Genomic DNA, 26,127 nt, shown 5'->3' on the forward strand with positions numbered 1-26,127 from the left:
TTGGGTGAATATAATTACATATATACCAGGGTATATACCAATATATATATTGTCACATACCCGGGTGACAATCTGCTGGGAACAGGCTTATCCAGGCTGCAGGTGCTTTTTACTGTTTTAAATGTGTAGTAAAAGATGGAGGACATACTACAGAAGATGGTAAGGGACTACAGATAAATGGAAATAAAATGCATACTACAGGAAATTGTTAGAAAGTAAACACATACTACCAAAGATGGTTAGAGATTACCGATCTGCTACAAGAGGTCAGAGACTACAGACAAACTACAGGATATGATCAGAGACTGCAGACATAGTACAGGAGATGGTTAGAGACTGCAGACATTTTAGAGAAGATAGAGTTCACTACCATGACAGCAGCTTTACAAATATATGGTCCAATGTAGTGATTTTTGGGATCCAAGGACTGAAGACAAGTAGCAAAGATCTGCATGTGACTCTTGGAGTAGAACTGTAAAAAATGTATTAGGTAGATAAAATAAAATCTAACACCTCCAGCATTACTCCCTGCAGAGATGGCTTTGTATCTATGTACTTCTCTTCTTCCCAGAATGCAGCTCTTCATCCTTCATGCAGAGTTTCTGAATGTAACCGGTGAGGATTGTGGAGAGTGTTGTAAATTATGAATGGCCTGAAAGTGTATAGACAGCAGATGAATATTTTATTTCTAAGATGAGTAAAGATCACAGGAGAAAATATTCCTTACCACAATTCACAAATCATGGCTTACAGGGCTTTGGAAAATGTTTCATTCAAAGGGAACAACCCATTGTGGTTTTGTGTATATTTAATTGTTTTGTATTCAAGGCTAAAAAAGCCAAGAAAATGTAAAATACTGCAAATAATCATTTGAAATTCTCAGTTTTACATATTGGGTGGCATCCTTGGTTCAATTTCTAGGTTCCCCTTAAATCCTAAAAAACTCAAACTCTGTCATTTACAGAGCTCAGTAGCTCAGGATGAAACTTAAAAGTATTAGTGAAATCATTGTCTCCTTTTCCTTTTTTTTTCTTTAATTTATTTTTCTTTCACATGGCTTCAAATGGGCTTTAAAGACTGACTAGAAATGAGATACCTTCTGATGTCATCATCTTCTTTAAACCCATGGTGCTCTGGGAATCTTTTATTCTTTTTTATTTTGCAACACGTTTTGATTAATGTTAGGAAAAAAAGAAAAAGTTTAAAACCCCTTTTAGTTAGGTTAACCCTTTAAGGGTTTAGAGGGAAGTTGTCACACCCAGTGGATCAATTTTATGTGCCAGAAGTGGTGAATAGGATATTTATATATAAGCTGTAACACTTTATTGGTAGTTGGGGTGTTCCTGCCACATTTCACAAAAAAACTAACTGCTTGCTAATGTAGTGAAGTTATTTTAATTAAAGTCTGTGGAAGTGGCTCAGTGGCAGATAGCTCTAAGATACCGCATAGAGCCTCTCAAAACTCTGCCACATCAACCCCACCTTCCCAAAAAAAAGTTTTAGGTGGCTCATATTCATTTCAATAACTTTCATGGCTTTTGAGTTGTTTGGGATTAGTTGATGGTGATGAACTGCACTGACAGATACCGGAGGCCTTCCCTCCAAACACTCAAAATAACACAACAAATAATGAGTCCTCAGGTGATACAGCAGCCTAAAATTAGCCAACAATAGGACAAAGGTAATGAAGTAGAATTGGGCAAAATTAATTAGAAACAACAAAAACTGGCAGATTTTTTTCTACAGTTACAAGACTGATTAGATTTCTGTTTCTCAAGGCAAGATGGTGTTCTTGTATGTGTAGTGTTTTGGGATATCCAAATGATCATATATCACTTGAAAAGTCATTCAAATTGGAATGTCAAGAACAGTATTGCCATCAAAACTGCATGTGATGGTGATGAAGTCTGCAGATAACATTGGTGGTCATTGAGGCTGCAGAACTGAAGAATATAAAAAGTCACCCTCAAAAATCATCCTCATTATTCAATTGAAGAATAAGCTATTTTAAATATGGCAGGTCCTCAAAGTCAGCCTTAACAGAATATTTTTTTAATATCCTATGAATAAATGTTGCAAGCTTCTGACTACTGATTTTTTCTCTACAGACTCATTGGAACATTCCGCATGGTCCTCCAGAAAGTGGTGGAAGAGGCTCAGCTTGAAGTGACAGACACACTCATCGATGACAATAATTCAGCAATCAGAGTATGTATTCCATAAAAGGTTTACAGTCAGGTTGTTATGACAAACATCCTCATTCCAAACAGCTCCTTCTAAGAAGGTCATATGGAAGAGACTGGGGTAGCTGTCTGTTTAGCCAGTCCTAAATTCCAAGAACCTATGCTAGACAACACTTCTATGTTTTGAGTTGGTAGCACATTGGCTCAGAAGTTAGCGCCCTGGCCTTTCCAATGCTAAGTCCTAGGTTTGAATCTTGGCAACACTATCTGCATGGAGTTTGCAGGTTCTCCCAGTGTTTACATGGGTTTTCTCCAAGTACCATGTACATGCAGTAAGGTTAATTGGCTTGCCCCCAAAATTAACTTTAGGCTGTGGTAATGACATATGACTATGGCAGGGACACTAGATTGTGAGCTCCTTTGAGGGACAGTTAGTGACATGACTACAGACTTTGTAAAGCACTGCAAAATATGTTGGCACTATATACTTAATGTATAATAATAATAACAACATCTCAAGGATTATTTGTATTGTCACCAGCACCACCAATAAACTACTTCCCTTAATAGATGTTGCTATCTCACTGGCTTGGTGGCATCTTTCCGGTTCCTCCAGCCTGTTAGGAGTGTTCTCCAACAGAATCACTTGTCTGGCGTCACCTTCCATATTACAATATGGCTCCATAAGTTCCACCAACCACTATGCAATTTAAGGGCTCTTCTGAATGGACCCCAATTGAATTGCACTTTGATAAATTCCCATACCAATTTGGTAAATTTAAAGGAGCTTGCTGAAAGATCCTACTGTCAGCTTTTAGTATGTATGATAAACTTTAGAGTTGAGTAGTAGTGATTGAGCATCTAAGCCTGCTTTAGGACCAACCCTTGCCTTTGATTAGCCATTTTTATGAAAAGGTTTACTTCTTCAGAACCCTCCTCTCAGAGCATAGGGCTCTGGTGCTATGGTGGTCAAGCATGTCAAAATCTGTAACTCATCGGGGTACAAGCTAATGCAACCAAGTCATTAACCATTGACCTAAATAACAAACAATGGAACACATAAAGTATTGTTCCACACGTGGAAAACAACTAAAAATAATAGAAAATAAGTAAACGATTGAAAAGCATTTACTGATCAATCCATCCACCATTAGTTCTCCAACACACACCTGGATATACATGAAATCATTCACAAGTGATTAAGGAAATTCTGCCGAGTCAAGATCCATCAAGAACATACTATTAGGGGTGAACGGCTCATTTTCATGGAATGCAAAAAGTCATTTGAAGTTCCGCCATTTGGATAATTCCATTGAGATGTGTCCAAATGGTTACACACCTATGCAATTTTTCCCTTAATGGAAATTAGTCAAGAAGCAAGTCAATTAGCATTAACATTTACAATGAGTGTTGCACTGCACTTTGTATTGAGTGTCAGCCTACATCATAATGCTCATGGATGCATGACCTTAATGTTGATGCATGTCTTAATGCACGAGCCAATGGCGATGACTTATGGATTGATGATGGTAACCCATCTCTATACAGTTGTTGAATAACAGACCTAGCCAACAGTGGGCGTTTGTGCCTAACTGACTTTGAGACCCTGTGGGGGCCTCTTCTGGCCATGGAAGGTCCAGGACCCTCATGCACCTCCCTATGTCTACCCCTAATGACAGATGCTCTTTCATCCCAAGTTTAATTGCTTTAAATGATCATATTGGTACATATGTGGCCACCCATTAGATAGCAAATTTTAACCAGGGTATTCCCTTATGGGCTAGCCCTATGGTCTTGGGGAGTACTTTGGCCTTACGGTCAGGTACTCTCCCTTACTGGGAGTCTCTCTTCAGGAGAGCTCCCAGCCCAGTATCTGTTGGGACTGCTTGTGTAGTCCCATAGAGAATAGGACCCCATCTGACTTTGGCCAGATGGGCAAGTAGGTCCACTTGAGCATCGGCTGGGTGGCCTTAGTACCCAGCCTTTGTCAGGAGCCTCGCTTCGGGGGGTCTGGGGAAATTGGGTGGCCCTTCCTCTTTGGAGGAAGGATCACAATAGTACCCCAGTGCACGTTTTTTTGTGTGGTGCTTTTTGCAGAGCACAAGGTTTTTGTTTAGTGGATCACATTATGCGAGATTTGAGCAAAAAGCAATTTTTAACCAGGGTTTGATTAATAGGGGATTCTTACTTGTGATTGACCTGTAATTGATTGACCTGTTCGATGGTGCCCACCTCGTTCCAGGGCCATTGCCACTTAGCAGAGCCAGCTGCAGGACACTAATGGTCATCATACCCATCTGTAAGGGTGGCATTCTGAGCACCATTGTAATTCTGCAAACCACCGACGTAAAAACGTTTTTACCACTGATACCAAATAATTTGGTTTTACTAGTTGCCTTGGACCCAACAATTTTTTTTCTTTGTTTCTTTGTGGTTAAAAGTTTGGAAAATAAATGGACAACACAAGTATTTCGGTACAGTCTGGTTGGTACCCAATCCTTCCCCTCACTTTCCCAGTCTGAGTACAGGAAATTACAGATGGCTGATAACAATGTAAGTTTCTAGTACTTTTGCCTGCAGAGATTTTCTTTGCGCTACCAAATCCAGACCTATTATTACAGCAATAATAATGTTCTAATAGATTTGGCCTGTCCTGGAGATAAATATTTTATATATTTGAAGCTAACATTTTCTGGGGCAGAAAACTGACAACTTAGATTTTTTTCCCTCTTATTTCTATATAGTTCTAAATATATTTTCTTGTTGCCATAACAACCCAGAAAGGCTTTGCCACTGTCCAAAAAATGTATGTTTTGTAGCGATAACAACACAACTGCATCTACGGCTCTCTGCAAGCCAATTCTTTACCCAGACAATCACTGAGCCAAAGCAATCGGAAGCCGCGGTGCACCTACTGGCAAGGGCAGTAAAGGCAGCTACCCGGGGCACAAAATCCCATTGTGTAAAATCTAACTGTGTGTGTAAAAAAAAGCGAATCGTGCTATTCTATATATTATATATTTTTTTCAATGAAAACTGCTTTGTGTAAAGGGTACTATAGCATGCATTAGCGCATAGCATGGTATTTGTATTTCATGCTGGACTGTGTTGAGATAATGATTATTTTGTTTTTTAATTTTATTGTAGTTTATTTTACTATTTTACTGTTCAAAACTTTATCAAAAGTGATATTCATACAATAATTCTTTACCAGGGATCCCTCAAAAAATAGATTTTCCAATGGAAAACAGATAGTTACCCCCACCCTGGTGAAATCATTTTAAGTGCCCCCCGTAGAGTTATACAAGAATTAACCCTCAGGTCAATTTAAAATGGGAGTTCCAAGCAGATCCAAATAGAGCCACCCTCTAAAAGAATGAACAGGAACCACTACTATCTGACTCCACTTTTGATTTGGAATAGTACATTCACTTTTTTATTTCTTGAATTCTGTGATGACATGACCCTGAAAGGGAAAACCTTGGTAAACACAAAAAGTGTCTTTAAAGAGGAAAGGCCACTCATCCCTAACCCCCCAGGAGTCATAATGCCCGAGATAGGAGAACTGGGTATGTTAACCAATCTAGCCATACCCAGGCAGGTCCCGTTCCTTCTAGGGCAGTTGTAACCAGCCCACCAAGTACTAATTTGGGTCTTCAAAGGGGGATTACTACTAATAAAGTGCAATTGACTAATTATTCCATGGATCTCCCAAAGAATGATGGAGCTGGCTCATAAAGCTACCAGCACCAAACATTCCAAGTGATATAAAAAACGATAGCACATCCACTACTGGGTGCTGTGGCTCCATAGCCAACTTCCATGTCACTACAGTGTCCTGTATGGATGTGATGGCCATTGGCAGGAACCACAGTGGCCAATGGGGGAGAAACTATTTCCCATAAATTGGAGTGTTAAAGATCATCGGTGGCTGAAAGCATGCACTCACCATCTACAAGAAGAGTTTCCAACATTTCATAAAAGACAAAGTCACTTTATGTAACTTTATTAGGCAAATAGGTGGTGGTTATCATATTCAAAACTGTTGCTTAAGAATCAGTTAATTATCCTGATTTTTTTCAACAAACGTGAATTTGAATGATGTTCCATGAAATATAATTTTCCCGTTCTTTCATTTATTTCTACTGTCTTTGTAGTTATTCTCTTTGTAAAATTTCGGAGTTCTGCACCACTTGACTTGTCTGATCTCATATCATCACTCATATTCTACATTTAGGAAATTGAGACAGTTTTCTAAGTGTACAAAAAGAGTTTAAAAATAGCACTTCGTTAAATGGATGTAAGAAGGGTTCAGAGCTGAGACACAACTGCAAACTTGTCATTGTAGGAATACATTGCCCTGAGAAATTAACTTTGCCAATATGAAGTTCTTTCAGTGTGCCATTATGAAGTTGTGATATCCTATTAAAATGTAAAATACTTTTTTTAGTTTTGGATGAACTGGTAAAGGCTTAGAAGACATTGATTATGTGTGACTGTCTTTGGTACAGGGGGCCCACAAATAACTGAAACATTACCATAGCGTCACAAGCTAACAAACCCACCTTGGTCCCATCCTCTGGGAGGTGTTGATGGTGTCATTGCCCCTTACTATTGTCTCCTTGGCACTTGATACCCAACAAGAATACATTCCTGGAATGGGCTGACATGTATTCGGGAGTTCTCCGCTTTCCTAGGTAGCAGCAGCCAGGGTGATGTCATCCCAATGATACTTTTTTTTGCCCTTTTTTGTTATCTTAATGTTTTTTTTGGGCTATGGGAAGTGGACCTTAAAGTTTTCATTAATGAATGGCTTGAAATCCCCAGTAGCTATCAAAATTTTAGTATGTGGTGAACTGAGTTTTCAAAATCCAGAAGGGTTACATATCTAAAACTTTCTAAAATTGTAGCTTACTCTCCACTCATTTCAGCGACATCAATGTTTATCTCTTCTTTTATTTTACCTTGGTGCCCAATGTGAATGCCAAGCTGTATGTGTTGGATATTGTGCCTCAGCTTATCAGCTTGGCATCCACATGGGGTGCTCATTCAAAGGTTCATTGATTGCTGAAGGTATCATGGAATGTTGACTTCTACCAGTGCATAAAGTGGAAACAACAGAGGAGAGCAAATATAAGAAGTATATTGCATGGACATTACCAACAAATAGCAAAGCATGGTAGTACCATGAATGCTATGGGCATTCTCTAATAGGACTTAGAAAATTTATGTATTGAATTGAGGGGAAATCAAAGAATTCAAGGGTTTGAAGGGTTTAATTATACTTTAGACTTACCAAAATATGTACATTCTACTCTTTTCCTCATGCAAAACAAAGACGGCCATGAGTCAGAGCCTAACTAATCAGCATTGATTCCCTAATACGTTATCAATTTGACATGCAATCTCCTTTAGCCTGTATATATTTGTATATTGTCTTTAAAGGACTTTTATGATCCTTATTGATAAATTGGGATTCACAATCTAATTAGGTCCGATAAGATGGGTCTAGTTGGTAGCATTGCTTTACCTTAATGTCTATCATTGTCCTTGTTTCTTTTCAGACCAGTGTCAGTATCGAGCTCAGGTATCAGACCATGGACGGTTCTGTGGGAGCCTGGAACGATGGGGAGTTTTTGGGCAACACAAACTTGCAGTCTGAACTGGACAGTAACTACCACTTAGAGACGGACAGTTTGCTCTCTGGGCATAGCCAAAATTCTGCCACATCACCGGGACGATCACACCAAAGTTTGCTCGCTGGAGAGAGGACCTTTCGAAGGTAACAATAATTCTTCCCCAATGGCTCCTTACATGCTCTTAAAGCCACTTGGATGGTATAACGTGTCATATGAAATTTCCCTTATTTCTTTTTTGTCTTGGTATACATTATACTACTACTACCCACTCATCCATAACCAAGCTTGTTGGGCTGACTAATGACCTAATCTTAGGCTGCATTTTTTATATAAATTGTGATTCCAAGGGTGGCATTCTAGTGGAGTTTTATAGAAAGATTTGCATAACTCTTTAAATATGGAATACATTTTTTTGCTTGGATATTTGGTTCCTGTTTTTTTTTTTTTTGGGTTGTTTTATTAGAGGTCATTTACAAGAGCACTTTTCTTAATTGTGAAAAACAAAATATTTTGAGAATTTAGTGAAAAGGAGAAAGGAGAGCACAGGCTTTTTGAAGGCAAGGTACAATAATGTAGTTTTAATGTTTTGTGTTCAAAATTAACAGAGTCCAACTGAACACTATTGCATTACAAATACTAAATACGTTTAGTGGTATTGTAAAGATTATAAGTGGTTACATTCAATATATATAATACAATCAAATCTCAAATTTCCAACATGTTTCGCCGTTAGGCTTCCTCAGGGGATTGTTTGAGATAACCATATGGTAGAATCAATTGTATTCATTGGAGGGATAGACTAAGGAAAAAAGTAGAACACAAAACAGTACTGACATAATGTTACAATATTCGATTATCAGACAAAACAGAAACTATATATATAATGTAATGTTACAGTTACTTACAAATATCAAACCACTATGTAAAGGTGAGCGTAAAAGCATCTGTCAAGTGTCACCTTCACTATACCCCAAATTATGGGGAGTGGGGAAAAGAATAAAAAAGGGGAAAAGAGGGGGGTTTAAAGAAAAAAGAGGAATTTAGACATTTTTATAAAAAAGGGGGGGAGGTATTGTTAAATAATAATATTAATGTTTCAAATAAGTTACATGAATTTTGAAATCAATTAGTTCAAGAGACTCAGAGGTGGTATAGATTGATGGTCAGTGTATTACCTATGTGCTATTAGTTAAAGGTAATTGTATTTATAATTAAATCAAATATATTATTATAAAGAATGGGTTACATCAATAAATAGGATTGAAGATTAAAGGCTTCAAAAGGCTGTATTGAGTAATACGGAGAGATGATCTTAAGAACTGCTTGTGTTGGGTAATACTGAGACATAATCAGTATCAGAAAACTGTGGAAAAAAATTCAGAATAATTTGCCTAGTACGTCTGCTTTCTGAAAATAGGAAAAGAGGCAGTAAAAGAAGAAAATGAAAAAATCAAATAAATAAAAAAACAAACAAAGGTTTTACTACTTACTGTCAGATGTGGAAGATTTGAGGTAATCTCTAAAATAATGGGACAGGCCTCAGCAAGGGGGCGTTTTTTTGAATACAAATGCTGGTAAAAGTTTGTATGGAGGGCCATAACATGGCGCACCTACTTTTGGAAGAAACGTTGGTGGTATGAGTGGAGTAAGGCACAGGATGCTGCCAGCCAAACCGAAGGGGTCTGTGCCGGTTGGTGTCCCGTCCTTAAATTACTGCCGAAATTTGTGTACTGGGAGCGGGATCTCATGAGACCACACGCTCCTCATTGTTGGATGGCAAGAGCGTGCGTCCCCTACTGTTGAATGGGGAAATCTTGTGATATTACGCCATACTGTTGAATAGTATTGTTACTATGGTTCTAAAATATATGCATTTTCATTGCAGAGGGGAGGGGGAGGTGGAGAAAAAAAGCATGCAAAAAGGGATAACATTTGGCAAAAACGATCATGAAAGAAAGAAAAAAGGAATAAAAAAAGAAAGATTATAAAAGATATCTTTTATGTAGGAAAAATGAAACGTACCTTGCACAAACATACTTACAAGCATATTTATACAATAAACTTAGGCAAAATAATAACTCCCTTGAGTTTTCATGTCGGAACCCAACACATCTTTGACAATACAATGATTTCATTTACTGCATTGGATCATATCAATACGTACAAGTACTTTTAGAACAATGCAGTACAAAGCAGACACAGCACAGACTGTGACCCTTGTAGGAATCCGTATTACGGGAGGTCATTAATTATTTCTGATAACCTTGGCCTTTGTTTTTTTGTTTGTTTTTTTTTTGCTTTTTTGGGCATTGTATGGTGATGAGGTACAGGAAGTCTTTCCCAGAAACCTTTGGATATAAGCATTTATGCAATGTAGACAGGAAATCCCTGTGTCTAATGCATATCAATAACACATTCGGTTCACTCAACATAAATCCATTAAGCCGGTGAGTCAGACATAACGGGCCTGAAAAATGCCACAAACTTTATTGCTAAAAGTGCCTTAAGTTGTCTGCATACAATATAGTGAAAAATAAACCTTTTTCATGTGTTGTGGTTGTAGTTACAAAGTGAATGGAATGATAATAGAGAACTAAATAGATGGAAATTATTCATATATGTTCTACATTTGTTCTGCAGAACTAGACTACACTTATACTATATAGCCAAATGACTGTGGACACCTGACCAACACACAAGCAGAAGGACATCCCTCCAAATATTTGAGTTTTCAGTAAAAGGTTCTGTTATTACTACACCATACGAAGGCATTTATGCTCTACCAAGCTTTTGGTATTAGTTCGGTAAAGGCCTTTTTCAGTTCCACCATGATTGTGCCCCTGTGTAAAAAGCCAGCTCCATAAAGAAATGGTTTGATGAGTTTGGAGAGGAGGAACTTTAGAGAGGAGCTCTACACAGAACATTGACCTCCTTCCTTTTGAACGCCTTTAAAACACCAGTTACAAGCCAAGTATTCTACACTCAGTATCAATCCTTGACCTCAAACTCGTTTTTATTGCAGAATCCCACCAAAAACTCCCCAAATATTGTGCAGTCATACCCACAAAATGTGGGGAGAACTCTTTGCTAATGTCCATTGTTTTGAACGGGATGTCCTACAAGCTCATATAGGTATAATGACCAGGTGTCCACAAGCCATGGCCATATATTGCATCTACGTCTAAAATAAAGTCAGAGCTCCCTATCTGAATAGTTATGCTAAGCAAGCAACAAGTACTAAAACCATTGGATTAACATGACAACCAAGGAACCAGTTCAATGGCAGAGCTCATCAATGCCAGTCCTTTTTGTAATCTCTCCCCTGTTAGTTTTCTATTTACAGGTTCCCTTTAATTTGGCTTGTCCTCTCCTGGTAAAATCCACACCGGACAACTGTGAGTCTTTCTTTAGCGACTTGTTATCTAAAAATCAAATGTTTCCAGGACTGCTGACCATTCTTTTTTAATTAATTGCCATTCTGTCTGTGACTGATACATAGCAACGTCCTTCCAGCCCTCAGCCAGCTGGCGCTTTGAGATCATTCGCCTTCTCATCTTGTCCTGTTCTTGTTACTTGTGACAGCTCCACAGAGATTCTGTGTGTTAACAAGAAAAATCCTTTCAAATACTGACAGATAAACTCACCACTGACCAACTCGGAATATCAATCAAACAAGCTGCTTTTTGTCCCTTGCGTTATCTTATTGTTGGAGCGTTTTAAGACAAAGCGGAGGACAGGCACATCGGGGGCGCAGATGTTGTGATATTCTTTGGCAACATACCTAAAGATCTATCTCTAATGTTTAATTACTTTGTAGTCAAATGTTCAAATGGAAAAGCAAAGTTGTAAAAACAGTGATGACTAACAAGACATTTGATGAGTTTTGATGCATCAGAATATTTACTTGTAGTCTGAGAATTGTGCGTTCTATAGCTCCGTCTTTCATCAGCCATGATTGTATGATTCTCTGTGGACACGACAAATCTATAGCATATGTTCAGCTGGATGAAAACAATCAATGGATTCCCCCAGTATACCTGACTTTTCGAACTGATTCACTCATCACTATAAATGTCTCCTGCAAAACTTTTGTTTTAAAGTGTGAGCCAAAAAAATATTTTTTTGGTTATGGAAAAGTGGGGTAGGGTAGGGGCAATCATAAACAAGCATTATGTCATCAACACACATAGGGGTCTATTTAGAAAGCAGGTTTGCATTGTCTGTGTGAACTAACCAATGTTCACTCATAATTTTAGAGATTTTTCACCCAAAGTATTAAACTGTGAGTGTTCATGGCTTTTTTTCTTTTAGGATCACTCTGAGCACGTTGTAAGCTTTGTGGTCATCTTGGTCATAAAAGTTGATAGGGATAATGACTTACTGAGTTTTGATTTAAAGGGTAACATATCTGTGGTTACTTTTTGTAATCAACAAGATGAGTATCTTGCTTTAGAGTTTGGGTCTTCATGGGCCTACAAACAATTTTAGCGTAGCATAGACCTTTGGGTCCTAATGTGGAATTTGGACCTTGGCCTAGTATTTTGTGGCAACTCTACATCGCTGCTGATGACCTTTCAGCTACAGATCTATGAGCAATTTTTTTACAAGACCCCTACTATTCAATTTAGGTCAATTTCCCTCATATCATGAGTCGCCCTTTACAATAGAATACTACTTTCACCTCCAAAGCTACCTTTTCCATTAGATTTCCCCTACAGCTCTGAAAGAAAATCCTACATCAGGAGAAAGGAAGACACAGTCACCACCACTCCAAAGTACAATATTAATTATTGTAAAAGCTTTGTCACATCATGTTTGAAAAGTCAAAGTTTCAGGGCCGTGTAGGGTTCCTTCCTCAAGGCAACATAAGAGGAAGGGAGGAATAGTCCCTTGAGGAAGCGGTTTTTCAAACATGTAACTTTTTACAATAGAGCAAGAACTTTGGAGTACTCCAAGAACCTTGGTGGTTCTACACGGCTCCCTCCAAAACTTGTCACCTTTATAAGGTCTGTTTGCTGTAAGTAGTGCATTCCTATCATGGACATTCCCACATCAGGAGCTCCCCAGAACAGTTACCATGGACCTCAGTAGCTCACCCATGAGTGCAACTTCACTAGCCGCTCACTGTTGTAAATGAAGCCAGAAGAAGAGATTTTCTACTACTTCCTTCCTGTTCCAGGCTCGACAGGTGGCATTATCCAATGCAGAGCAAGGGAAAGGAAGCCATTGGTAGATCTCTTCTTCGGGCCTTGATCTTGATCGAGATCCCGGCAACCCATATAAAAAGGCCAAATGCACGTTGTCTTTACCTAGCTTGTAAAGCTCAAAAATCAGATAGTTATTTGCCCGGGAACATCAGGAGAAGATGTGAGGGAAGGGTTGGTATTTTCATCTTGTTTTTTTTCTAAGCTAAATTATTCAAAGGTAAACACTAGAGTGTTCACGTTAATTATGACAAGTAGAGGACAACAAGCCACTAGTGTGTTTGGAGGATTTATAGAGTACAATCCAGGAGCTGTGCACACAAAACTAGAATAGAGAAAATTGCACTGCACGAGCTGGGAATATTTACCCCTCAACATTTATTTTTTCTAATTATAAGTTGAGTTCTTTTATTGTAGAAGAGACAAGAGGTCTCAGCAGGATTCAGCTGCCAAGCAATACAAACAACCTGTAGCTTTAATATCAACAAAAACTGGCCTGGTATAAATGTGCTTGGAAAGAAATTCAAAGAAATATTGCTGCCCCTGAAGGGCATTTTGAATGTTTTTGTCTATTTTAGGAGACCACATTTTGCTAGAAGTTTTCAATTGCGCATACATCCCAGTAAGTGTTTTTATATTCATGCTGTAGTTCCTGATTTCACCAAAAGGCAGTGCTATACATTTGCATACAGTAGGTTTATCAAAAATGTTTTAATGGAAATTCACTTTAAATTTTTATTAAATCCCAAATACAAGTTAAATATACCTAAAGTGTTCACGATTCCATTGTGGCTCACAAATTATTGTTTTGTGATGGTATTAAAGGAAGCAGTAGAAGATGTGCTCACACTCATGGGCGAGCTACTGAGGTTCATGCTAACAGAGTCCCAGGGAGCTCCTGATGTAGCTATTGATACGTAGGTTAAGGAAAATGAAGTTAGATGAAGCTACTGATTATCAGCCAGGAATCCCCACATAACAAAATATCAGTGTTTGTATAAACAGGACACCCCGTTACTTCGAAGGAAGGGCAGAAGTTATGTGATACAGTCAAACTTGGTTGATTCAATGAACCAGAATGATCAAAAAAGTTCATGCACAGTTGTATTTAAATGGAGTGTCTCATGTGGTCCCACACATATGTGTTTGACGTGACACCAGAATGCCTTAATTCAAAAAATAGAGAAATACCTGTTGAGGTATCAGCTCTTTTAGGAACTTACAGGTTACAACACTTGTGTAAATGTCAGCATGGGTCACTAATGAGACTGGTAGGGGACCCAAATAATCACTACATATGGAAATGTTGGTTTTAGTTGGCAGAAGATTTCTGAGGATCAGACCAGCATTCAAGGTAAGTATTTATCGATTTCTTACAGGTATTGCCCCATCTAAATTCAATAGATGAACAGAATGTGTTAAAAAATACAATGGTCTCAGCATCCCACCCCCAGCCTACTAATTGGAGCAAAAACACTATAGTCACCATGGGAAAAAACAACATATACCCTAATGTCCATCTGCAAATTAGCACACAGATAGACACCTGCTTTATGAAATAAAAGCCCCATGTGTAGCAATTTGTAACACAGACTTCAGACGTTTGTAATTTACAGTGTTGGTGTTTGGCATAAAAATATCTTTTTGCCCAGAGTAACGATGGTTGACATTTCTACATAGTCTAATGGTGTGGAAATTGACACGAATGCTCGTAGCTCTCGCTTGCTTGTCATTGATGCATGGTTGCAGCTCTTGTAGACGATTTTCCGATCAATGCTTTGTAAACTGGGATTTTCTCATTTGGAAATACCAGTCGCTTTCTATTATGTAGCTGCGGGGAAACGGAACTCCTAGAAAATTCTGCAACAAATTAATATTATTGTAATTAGTCTGTTTTGAACTTCAACATGAGTCACCTCATCCCTCTTTTTTGTATTTTAAGCCCCATCACCAGCTTTGTTTTTTAAATTATTTTTGTACTATAGTTTTTTCTATGAGTCTTTGGTTTGATTGGTTCTTTTCCTCAGATGTTGGGCAGGTCCTGGATGCCTCATCTAAAGAGCAGCACTATGTAAAGATTTGGTGCCATTTTCTGCATCTTTCTCTTGTAAGACAAGTCAGGATGATGACATTACCCTGGGGTGTTCTTAAGTGAGGGAAACCCTATTGTGTGCTTCTCCATTCGACGGTTGACATATGAGAACTAAGGTTACATACACACCCTGGATTGGTTGCCCAAGATGAATCCTTGTGATAATTTGGGACAAATTCTACTGAATACCGTATATAGCAGTCCTCCAAAGTTGTTCATTGATCTGCCAGGGCAGACCAATAAACTAGAGAACCATTGTACAAAGAGTAGATATTTGCTTGGGACGATCATAATCATTTGTACTTAGGGAACCTGGTTGTACTTGGGGAAATTATCTAACGTCTGTATGTAGCCTTTATTCAGATGGGTTGTTGCCAACCAGAGGTTTAATTACTCCCGGGCACCCTTGTTCAACTGCTAGGTACCCAGATGCATTTAACAGCTTTGGCTGATGAGGTTGGAGGTCACTGGAAGTGGTTTAAGTAGAGGACCACCATGAGACATTGGGCCTTATTTATTAAAACTCTCCAGGACCAGAGCAGATTGACCATCATGGGTGAACATAGGTGATCCAACAAACCTGGAACAGATCTGGTCCAGGATTGAAAACATTTGTCAAATAATAGCAAGTTATTTTTAGGAAATCTAATAAAGGTTTGCTTGATCGTCCAGGTTCTCCCATGATAGTCTATCTTCTCCATTCTTGGAAAGCTTTAATTAATCAGGGCCATTCCATGAAGAATCTCAAAACCTGCAGTACAACCAAATGCCTTTACAGAAAGAGATTCCACTGAGTTCAATTTATTTACTAGTAATCAGGGCTTTGGGGCAGTTAAGGACCGATTACCAGTGGTGAACCACTGTGGTCTGTCAAAAACTGCCCCACTGTACATAACCTAACTGGGCTTAATTCTACCAGGAAAAAAACTTGAATCTGATCTTGGACCACAGCTCCAGGAAGCAGGAAGTATTTAATGAAAATTGCTTTTCTGTATCTGAGAATAAAATCATTGATTTCCAGGTGTGATCCGTATGTGCAGCAAACACTCTAATTGATGCAACTTCTTTGCCTCCATTAAGCACGACTGGAGTGTTTGCGTAATTGCATTCACATCTTTCAGTCAGATCTTCACGTTGGGTATCTTGGTAATGCATTTTGCCTATCACCTCACATCCCTCCTCCCCCTCAACCTCTGTTGGCATCTGCAAGGTATCGAACAGTAAAACACTTTCTATAATAGACTGCAAATGTGTTCTAAGTAGCAGTTTGGCAGGTGGACAATGCTCATAAAATATACTGTTAAGCAGCTAATTACTGCTGAGTGCATCTTGTAATAAGAAATGCAGGTTTTAAGGTCTTGCACGTAGTAAAATACAGAATCTGCATTATTAGAAGACAGCATCATTCAGTTGGGGGGTGGGGGATGATTTTCTCTTTTTAGGTACATAATAGAACAGATAGCAAGAAAGGCTCATTCCTGTTTTAGATTTGCATTGGGTAACTAAAGTGCACCTTTTATCTAAATAGCAAATTCTACTCCTTTATCCATAGGTAAAAGCAAATTTGTGGGGGAATAGAAAGCTAATATATGTATCATTTCTCCAGCTTTCACGACACCTAGGCAAGAGTGACTCCATCACCCTTCCAGAATGATCCTGAGAAATGCCAAGTAGCCCAATGGCCTTAATAGTGTGGCAGCCGTAGCATTCGCCTACATCCATATCAAGTTTGGCCACCATGATGTTCTTCCCAACTATAACAAGTACAGCCACTATGATTATCTTTCTATGATTTATCTTATAGGATTACCCCTATACCAGTGCACCCACCACAATCCCCACCCCCATAATAGTATGGCAACCATGGCATTCCCGTCCATCCATAACACATGTGGCCACCATGACATGTCACCCTTTCCTCCTTTCTATAAAATGTTCGACTACCATGAACACCTTCACAACACCCATTTCAGGTTTGGCTACCATGACGCTTTTTCTATCCTTACTCAAATTAAGCAACGTCTACACAGACTATTTCCCCAGCGTTTAACTTGTTTGCAATTGCCATTCAATCCAATGTCCCAGAGCATTTTCGTGAGGAATTGCAAAGGAAATGCAGCTTTTGGAAAATGCCCATAAATGCTCAAATCGCCCCCACTGACATGAACTGGCATCTTGGAGCATTTTTAGGCATCTTTTATTTGTTTGGGCAATTGTCTTTGGGCATTTTTTATGTGTTTGTGGCCATCTTTGGGCATTTGGGAGGCTTTTCTACATATTCCTACTCTTCTCTGCCACGCCTATTTATAAGCATTCAAAAGCTGTATAGGCATTTATACATTTTTAAAATTTAAGTCAGCTTAGACTTAGCCTGAGCGAGTTGTCTTAGCGAAAGAATTCGTATTTCTGTCCGTCCACTCCAAAGATTTTCACAACTATGACACACAACCCAGTCTGGGAGGGAAGAAGACTTGATTTTTCTCAGCTACAGTTAAATACAACTTGCAAGTCTAGTCCCTCCCCATCTTGTTAATGGCCATCTGTTGAGCTCATTGTTTTGCTACTCTGCTCTTTCTTCCTATCAGCATTCCATTAATTGGCACACGGCCCTCACAATACATTGGCTCCTTGTGCTGCTCCTTTCCCCCAGGCTGAACTCTGCTTCACAGAGGGTTGCAGGAGGCTGATACAGGGTACTTGTATTGCTTGCAATAAATATTTACCAATGTATTATTAAATACAAGGCTGAACTTTATTCTTGCCTGGAGCTGAGCAAGTAAAATAACTGTAAAAATAAATTCTATCCACAGCCATAGTAACTTATTACTGGAATTTTCTGGATCACTGTTCTCCAAGCAAGATACTGCTCTTATCGAGCAAACAAGTCTTTTGGAAGAAGAAACGTTCTCAGTGTGATCGTTATAATGTTTCCTCGCTAGCTGAGCTGCAATCTCCAGATCATCAGTAAAGCAGCAGCCATCTGTGTCCTGGGCTGTTATGTTTGCCACATGGTGGCTTTAAATGGGGTTGCAATATTCATCTCTGCAATGTTTTTCTATCCTCTAGGAATGAAGATAGGGATGAATTTAACAGTGAGGATGATGGGGGAGAGGACGATAATAACAGCCAGTGCTCCCTACTGTCTAGGTATATGGCGTGCGGGTTTTCCTGCATGGTGTGCTGCATTGCTGTGACTTTTTCTGTGTGCTGTGAATGCCAACGTTTTAGGAAATTTTCGAAATCAATTTAATGCTAAGATGGTAATACATTGGACAATGATCCGCCATACTATTTTTGAAGACCAGGAATGAGTGAATGTACCTAAGTGTAGTTTGTGAAGGGTTTGTCAAGTTGTCGAGTCAAACCCCATTGAAGTCTATGGCAGAGGAATCTTCTGATTGGAGAATAGAATGTTCTGAGCTTATTTTCTCTTAGGATCAATTTTTATTTCTCAAACTTTTTAAAATGGGGGACCCCTTGAAATAACTTTCAGGTGTTTGGGGGACCCCTATTATAATCACTTTTTCTAAAACACATGGTGGACATACAGTGTGGTGGTCATTAGGAAGAATGTTTCCTACATTACTGGCCACTGGGAAGAATGCTACCTTGACATCACTTAAACAGACCCCATTCCCCAAGGAACCCCTAGCAACCTTGATGGAACCCCAGGCTTCCACTGAACCCAGATTGAGAAACGCTGCTCTACTGCTTCCAGGAGCTGCTGTTTATAGTTCCTGATAGAGGAAACTCTCAACATCTACTACCAAAAAATACTGAAACCCTACTTTTGGGTGACTTGACCCTTTCAGGGATGTCTAGTAGTAGTTAGAAACATTCTGGTTCTTGTAATGTTGAAGACATTTCACAGCCAATCCAAGCCTCTTCATTGGTTCTTACTCTGTAGTTTTACATACTTTCTTGGAAAGCTGTGAAAGGTCTTCAACATTGCAAGAACAAGTCCAGTTTATTGTGACTAACTACTACTAGATTTACAATGACCTGGATAATTCAGACTCTTCACTACCCATTAAAGAATGCCTTCACTTTGCCAATGCTTAAAGATCCCTTCATGATTTCCTTAGTTCCTTAAGAACTAAGAACGTTCCTACAAGTTGTATGCCATTCTCCAAAGCTCAAGCTTATCATCTAGGCCATAGAAGCCCAGTCTCTTGATGGATGTTCTCTATAGTTATACAATAATGGCGCACATCATGGCTACATCACAGTGGTAATTAAAATATAGGATGATTCAGAGTTAATCTGTCCAAAATTGCCCTATCCCTGTATAAAAGAACAGAATAGTTGATATCTCCAGTGTTTCTCCAACCAGCAGAAGGGCCCTATGATTTATTATATTATTATATTATTATTATTAACTTGTTTCATACAAATTCTGCTTTAGCTTCTTATCTATCCAACATGCCCAGAGACATAGCGCCGTTCCTCTGTACTACGCGCCTTTGACACCTGTCAGCAGATGAACATTTTATTACAGTGTAATAATTGTAAATTTGCTGGGAGCACCAATCACAGATGTCAAACACAAAACTCTTCATTATGGCTGTGAAAAGCCCCCTCAGTGGAATTAGAGAAACTCTGCTCCTGGGGAGCTCGGCACAATTAAATTCCACTACTTCTGTTTGACACCACTAATAAGATACGCTGCAGAGAATTTCGCTCACTTGTGTCTGAACAGTGAACTGCTTCATAGATTAGTAAAACATCATGATCTTTTGTATTTCCCTTTAAATTGTAATTACCAATATTGACGGGTGAAGGCAAAGGCAACAGGTTGCACCACAGGAGTTAAATTTTTTAACTTCCTGGAACAGGACTAATTGTAAGAAACAAAACTTATAGGAGAATGTAAACTGTGTGCCTAAAATTACAACCAGAGGGCAAAGGAATAGTTATTTTGGTCTCCCTGCCCAGATATTTACCAATATTACTCTATGGTATAGTTTAGCAAAATCCTCCCAATCGTCTTATCGTCTTAGTTTGGTTCTAAAAGAAGTAGAACAAAATAACAGTTCAAAGCGGCAGCTTGATATAGAGAAATGTGAAATCCACTTGTTTGTAGAATTAGTGTTGAGTGTGTTTACTAAGGATGGATGTTACTGGAACAGACGCATTCAGAAAAGCATTGCATAGACCAGAGCTGATATGGAATATATGGTAGTAACCCTAGGACTATTATCAAAATCTTCCGGGCCCATACTAGGAAAACTTCCTGGGCCTCTTCCCCCTTGTTTAAAAATTCCAGCATTGGAGAAGTCAGGTTCTTTTGATTTGGGCCCAAAACAGAAATAGGCCTTGCCCCCGGCTAATGGTGGCCCTGAGTAACCCATAGCACCCAAGCATTAACCTCCCTAGTGGTAACCCCAAGTGTGACTCGGGGTGGAAAAAACTTGCTAAAAGTGGTAACCCCGAGTCACACTCGTCATCGGAGGATTTTGCGGGGGGGCGTGGCCAGCAGGAAATTCAAATTTTTTGTTTTGAATTCAATACAAATAACTGTATTGAATCCAATACAAAGTAGCCAGTATCTTTTGATTGTGATGGTGGACTCTGTGTTTCCCTTGTTTCAAATTATATCACACCCGGGATGTTTATTAGTTATTAGTTTATGAGAAAAATCGTAAAAACCTCAGATTTTTGTGTTTTTTATTTAAAGTATATTATTAAATTTAGTTATTATTATGACATGATTTTGTGTTTCAAACTTTATTTTACTCAGATTCTTGTTAGGACATATTCTGGTGAGTTATGCCTAAGAATTACAGACCGTAGAACAAAATAACAGTTCAAAGCGGCAGCTTGATATAGAGAAATGTGAAATCCACTTGTTTGTAGAATTAGTGTTGAGTGTGTTTACTAAGGACGGATGTTACTGGAACAGACCCATTCCGAAAAGCATTGCATAGACCAGAACTGATGTGGAATATATGGTATTAACCCTAGGACTATTATGGAAATCTTCCGGGCCCAATCTAGGAAAACTTCTTGGGCCTCTTCCCCCTTGTTTAAAAATTCCTAATGCTGGCCCTGAGTAACCCATAGGACCCAAGCATTAATATGCTGAAGTAAAAAACCCTTAAAGGGTCAGTCCTCCCAAACTTGACCGTTTTTACCATTTGAGTTTCGCCTACTAATAAATTCAGAAAAGCCTTTGCATTAAAAGGAATAAACCATTTGGGGTAAATGCCTACTTTAACAATGATTTTCTCAGCAATACATCAATTCATCTGTTGAACAGATATATATTTTATGGCCAAATGTTTGTTGGCACCCGATTGTCAAACCTAGATATCCTATTGATAAATCATTGGTATGGAGCTGCCATGTAACAGCCTCCTTTCTTCTTGAATCGCTTTTTTCAAAAGTTTGTGTGGCTGTGGGAATTGGTACCCATTGGACCCAAGGTCAAGTACTGATGTTAGATCCGTAGATTGGCCAGTTCATCCTAAAGGTGTTCAGTAGGGTTAAGGTCAGAACTCAATGAAGGCCTCTCAAGTTCCTCAACACCAATCTGGTCAAACCATGTCTTTATAAAACTGGCTTTGTACACAGGGAGTCAATCCCTATGCAACAAAAATGGGCCTTCACCATACTGTTGCCTCAAGGTTGGACGTTTCCAGAATGTTTTTGTAAATGTCTGTTGCATTAACAGTACCCTTCAACGAAGACAACTGAGCTTAATCGTTCAAAATCAGAATCACATACTTTGGCCATATATCTAGATATCAGGCCAAAATTACGTAGAATATTTGTTGTTTCCTCTTTTTTTGTAATAAATTCATATTTCTCTTTCTCTGCACATCAGCAAGGCCTCTGAGATTCGCAACAAAATGAATGATGGGTATAAAACAGTAACGAGGCAAGTAATGTGTGCAGTGATTAGTCTCTTCTTGTTTCTCTTACGCGTTTTATGTGGTCTTATCATTTTGCAGTGAAAAGTATAAAATATCTCTCCTATAGCACAACCAGACACTCTGTCATGCACCAGATATTTAGCAAATAATAAAGTTTTTTCCAGCCATAACTTTATTTCTTTTCATTTGGGAAAAGTGGGGAAGGGTTCTAGTCTTTGACTCTCCACGGCATATCATCAGGCATTTGTAAATCACATGAATCTCAAATTAGTTAAACCCCATTGGCATTAATTAATCTGTACAGGAAGTATTTCTTAGGCTTTGCTTGACCTGCTTTTTGTTTCTTGGGACAGACCATGTACTATGGAGGTGCATTCAAACTGCGGGCCATGCGGATCAAATTCAGCTGTTTTTGTTAAATTTTGTTACCATTTCCAATCTCTGTGTGCCTGATAATGTCTCCAGTATAAAAACTGGCTGTAAGTCGGAGCTCTGTAAGCCCTGACTGGTAAAGCAAAATTGATTTAAACATCAGCTTTGTTATGTTGCATAAAACTACACTTTAGTATTGTCAAGTATTTTGTTTTGGATAAGGGGCACACAATGTGATAAGTAGGACATCAGCTGCACTGACAATGGCATTCACACATTGTTATGCGGATTAGCTTTGTTCAGAAGGCAATACATTTATAAAAATTAAAGCTAACGTGCAGGAATTTGCAAAACTACCCAAAGTGTGGAGCTTCCCAGGGGCTTCCGATTGGACATATCACAGTGAGTTGCTGCATGTTACATTGCTCTACAATGCATTGTAGGGTGTATTTGGGCTGCCACTAAGAATAAATGCCAGCTCAGTGCACCAAAACTTTTTGCGCATTATTTCACATTGTAGGGATGACCCCTGAAGTGATATGTTAATGCTATTACCTGGTCCCGTCTATCACACAGATGGTATGCTGGATACGGATAAAGGCTATCAAACTGTTTTGGTGGAAAGTGGATATTACTTGTATCCCGGGTTCTGGCCATCATAGCGTGCCAAGTTCAACAGCAACTTGACCTCCAGAACTACACTATACCTGTTGTCAGGAGATCATCAAGCCCACCCGACAATACCATTACCGCAATGCTGCAATGTATATGCTGGGAGAAGGAGGCTCCATTGGCCAAAAGTGGCCCTCAGGCTTTCAGCTGGATTGCCCTGGTCTAGGGAACCATTAAAACTATAATAAGTTGTATTCCCCATACCCCTTACTTACGCAGCAGTTGGCACTCTCCTCTTCCTTTGGACTCTCATAAGTAAATTAGAGACTTGGCATCTACCTGTCTTTACCACCTGAAAGTCTCTTAAAATTTTATTGACTCCAATGGTGATATCTGTGTAGTAGGGATTAGTAGGGGGATTTCAGTAATTTTCCAAAATTTACCTAAATTTAGCCTCCAATTCTGCCATACTATATTCTCTAGAAATTGGTGGAGATCTCCTATTTGGGATTCTAGGGAGCAGCAAAAACTTATCATGGGATTGTACCTAAGCACACTGTTACGATAAAGGAGAAATTAATTCTGAATGGAGTTACTCTCTGGCTAAATTAAAATGTGTTGCTGTGTGATTAATTATTTAAAGACAAATGATTTACATTCCTTTTTTATTTTAATAGAGAGAGGAACTGGATGAGCTCAGGTATTAGCATGCTGCTTTGTTTTGATTGATGTGTGTTCTGATTTGTTGTCTTTTCATTATTTAATATAGAGTATATTTTTAACCTCTGGCTATGGAAAGCTTACGGTCTCATCAGAATTCTTCTGTCAGTCATATGTCACTGGTGTGGTAGTTGTGTGCCACTTTTGATGGAGGGTGCTATTCCCTTATTCCAGGCTAGCCCTGAAGTCTTGGGGTGTACGTTGGCATTTTGGTCAGGTACTCTCCATAACTGGAGTCTGTCTTCGGGAAAGCTCCCAGCCTAGTATCTGTTGGGACTGCCTGTGCAGTCCCATAGAGAAAAGGACCCCGTCTGACTTCGGCCAGACAGGATAATAGGCCCACTCCAGCTTCGGCCCTTCCTCTTTACAGGAGGGATCACACATAGTACCCCAGTGCATGTTTTTGTGTGGTGTTTTTGCACTTACACTTTTTTTCTGAGCACAGGGTTTTTGTTTAGAGCATCACGTTACGCGGGATTTGAAAAAAAAAAAAATTATATAGAGAGAAAGTTTACGTATCAGCATTGTGGGACATGGTGCATTGTGGAAGGGGTATTATATAGGGGCATTTCTATATAAAATAGTAGGGCCTGAAAAGCACAAGAGTAGGGTTGCCCACTGAGGTGCACCCTCTCCAAGATCCCCCAGATGCCTCTTGGAGAGCTCCATGGCTTTATAGTCAGTTGCTCTCATCTAGGGGAACTTGGTACTTTGTGGGCAGTTTATAGCCAGCCTCCAAGGAACAGTACTTGCCTGATCATAGCTAGGTGGGTCAACTTACCCAGTCCCCACTGTCTGGAGCATTATACCCCTAGGTGGGCCAGGGACAAGTGGTCGATGGAGACCATTGATCCAGGGAACATCCTTTTGCTTTACAGGATCAGGAAGGAATTATTTTTACCCTGATGGAGCAAAGTTAACCAGGCTTTATAATGTTTTTTTTTTTCCTTCCTCTGGATCAACTATGTCTGTAGGCTTTATCTGGGATATGTTTATTTTTATTTCCCTAGTAGTTGAACCTGATGTGTTTATGTCTTTTTTCTTTACAACAAATCTATGTAACTATGTAGAGCACCTATTTGTGTTAGGGCTTTTTTAGTGTTCACCAAGGTTTGGGAAAAAAATCCTGATTATGATTAGAACCCAATGGTTTTTAGGCATTAGAAAGACGCTCCCATTTGCCTAATTTATTGCTCCAACATTACCGCATGACCTAGGCCTGCGTTCGTTGAACTTCACAAACACCCAATAAAAGCCGTTATTTTTGTAAAAACAATTCTCCAACATAAATATCCCAACAATTCATAGTTATATAAATCCCGCTGGCCTACGCAGACCTTGTCACAGAGAGGGGACTTTGGCTGTGTGTAAGATCTCTGATCATCTCCAGCATAGTGTATCTGCTAACTGCACAGCAGAATAATGAGCTTGTTAGGATACAGCCGCGAGACTGCAGACATAGTACAGGAGACGGTCAGAGACTGCAGAAATATTTTAGCAGATGTCAATAAATCCCAATTTTTGCTCTGTACAATAAACTTATAAAAATGACATGTACATGTGTACTATGGGAACATTTATTCCCATTTTAAATTAAAAAAAATCAATGTACCTACTATGCACTGGAATAATATATTAATAAAAGCTGTGATTAACTTTAAATGTGAACTCTAGACAAACAGCTACACAAATATAATTTTGTATAAGAAAGTAATTACCTGACAGAGGATTTGTATTTCTGTAATCCAATCCTGAGAGTTACATGGATCTGCCACAGTCTGTCGGGGGCAGGAGATCTGATATTTTCTGCTGTGGTTCAGTAACACTTAATATACATTGGAAATCGATAAATGAACTGAGCATTAAATCTTAATGTTGTCCAATACATTTAGATTACAATTACACACCACTGATCTATTCATTGTAAATGGCCCCACCAATGAACATCCACACCACACATAGGCTTCCTGTTCCCAACGCACATCAGTGCACATTTATTTATCCGCCATATTGAAATCCACCCTAAATATTTCCCTATTACACTGCCAATTATTGAATATGTCCCTTGTTCTCTGTCAGAAGCTCCCTATATTCTAATAGTAGTATTTTTTGCTAAAAAGAGCAGAACCGTTGTGTCGAATCCTCGCACTCCCACGCAATCATCCGAATCCTCTCTTACACTGTTCAGCGATTTCCAGCCACCTCATTTAATTACTCCCTGAACTAAACCAATTAAATTCCATTAAAATGTCACTTCGGAGCCACCAATTAATCCGATTTTTCTCAATGAGCAGAAAAAAAAAGTGGAATGAACCGTCTAGAACACCAACGGTACAGACGGAATTCTACACCATTAACAGGGGGTAAAGATGTTGACCCCCCCACCCACCTATCCCACCCCTGAAAAAAAATATATCTGTATCTTATCCA

At 39.0% G+C, this 26,127-nt stretch overlaps 1 protein-coding gene across 1 annotated transcript in view; it reads left to right on the forward strand.

The window, feature by feature from the left end:
• The window catches only part of OTOF (otoferlin), a 169,776-nt gene that overhangs the window by 58,607 nt on the left and 85,042 nt on the right, over positions 1-26,127 (forward strand). Inside the window, 2 exon segments of the mRNA XM_072407262.1 lie at positions 2,109-2,208; positions 7,748-7,965. Of these exon segments, the coding sequence (XP_072263363.1) occupies positions 2,109-2,208; positions 7,748-7,965 (318 nt within the window).

This window comes from Pyxicephalus adspersus, chromosome 4 (assembly GCF_032062135.1).
Source record: "Pyxicephalus adspersus chromosome 4, UCB_Pads_2.0, whole genome shotgun sequence".
In the NCBI taxonomy this organism is placed as follows: domain Eukaryota; kingdom Metazoa; phylum Chordata; class Amphibia; order Anura; family Pyxicephalidae; genus Pyxicephalus; species Pyxicephalus adspersus.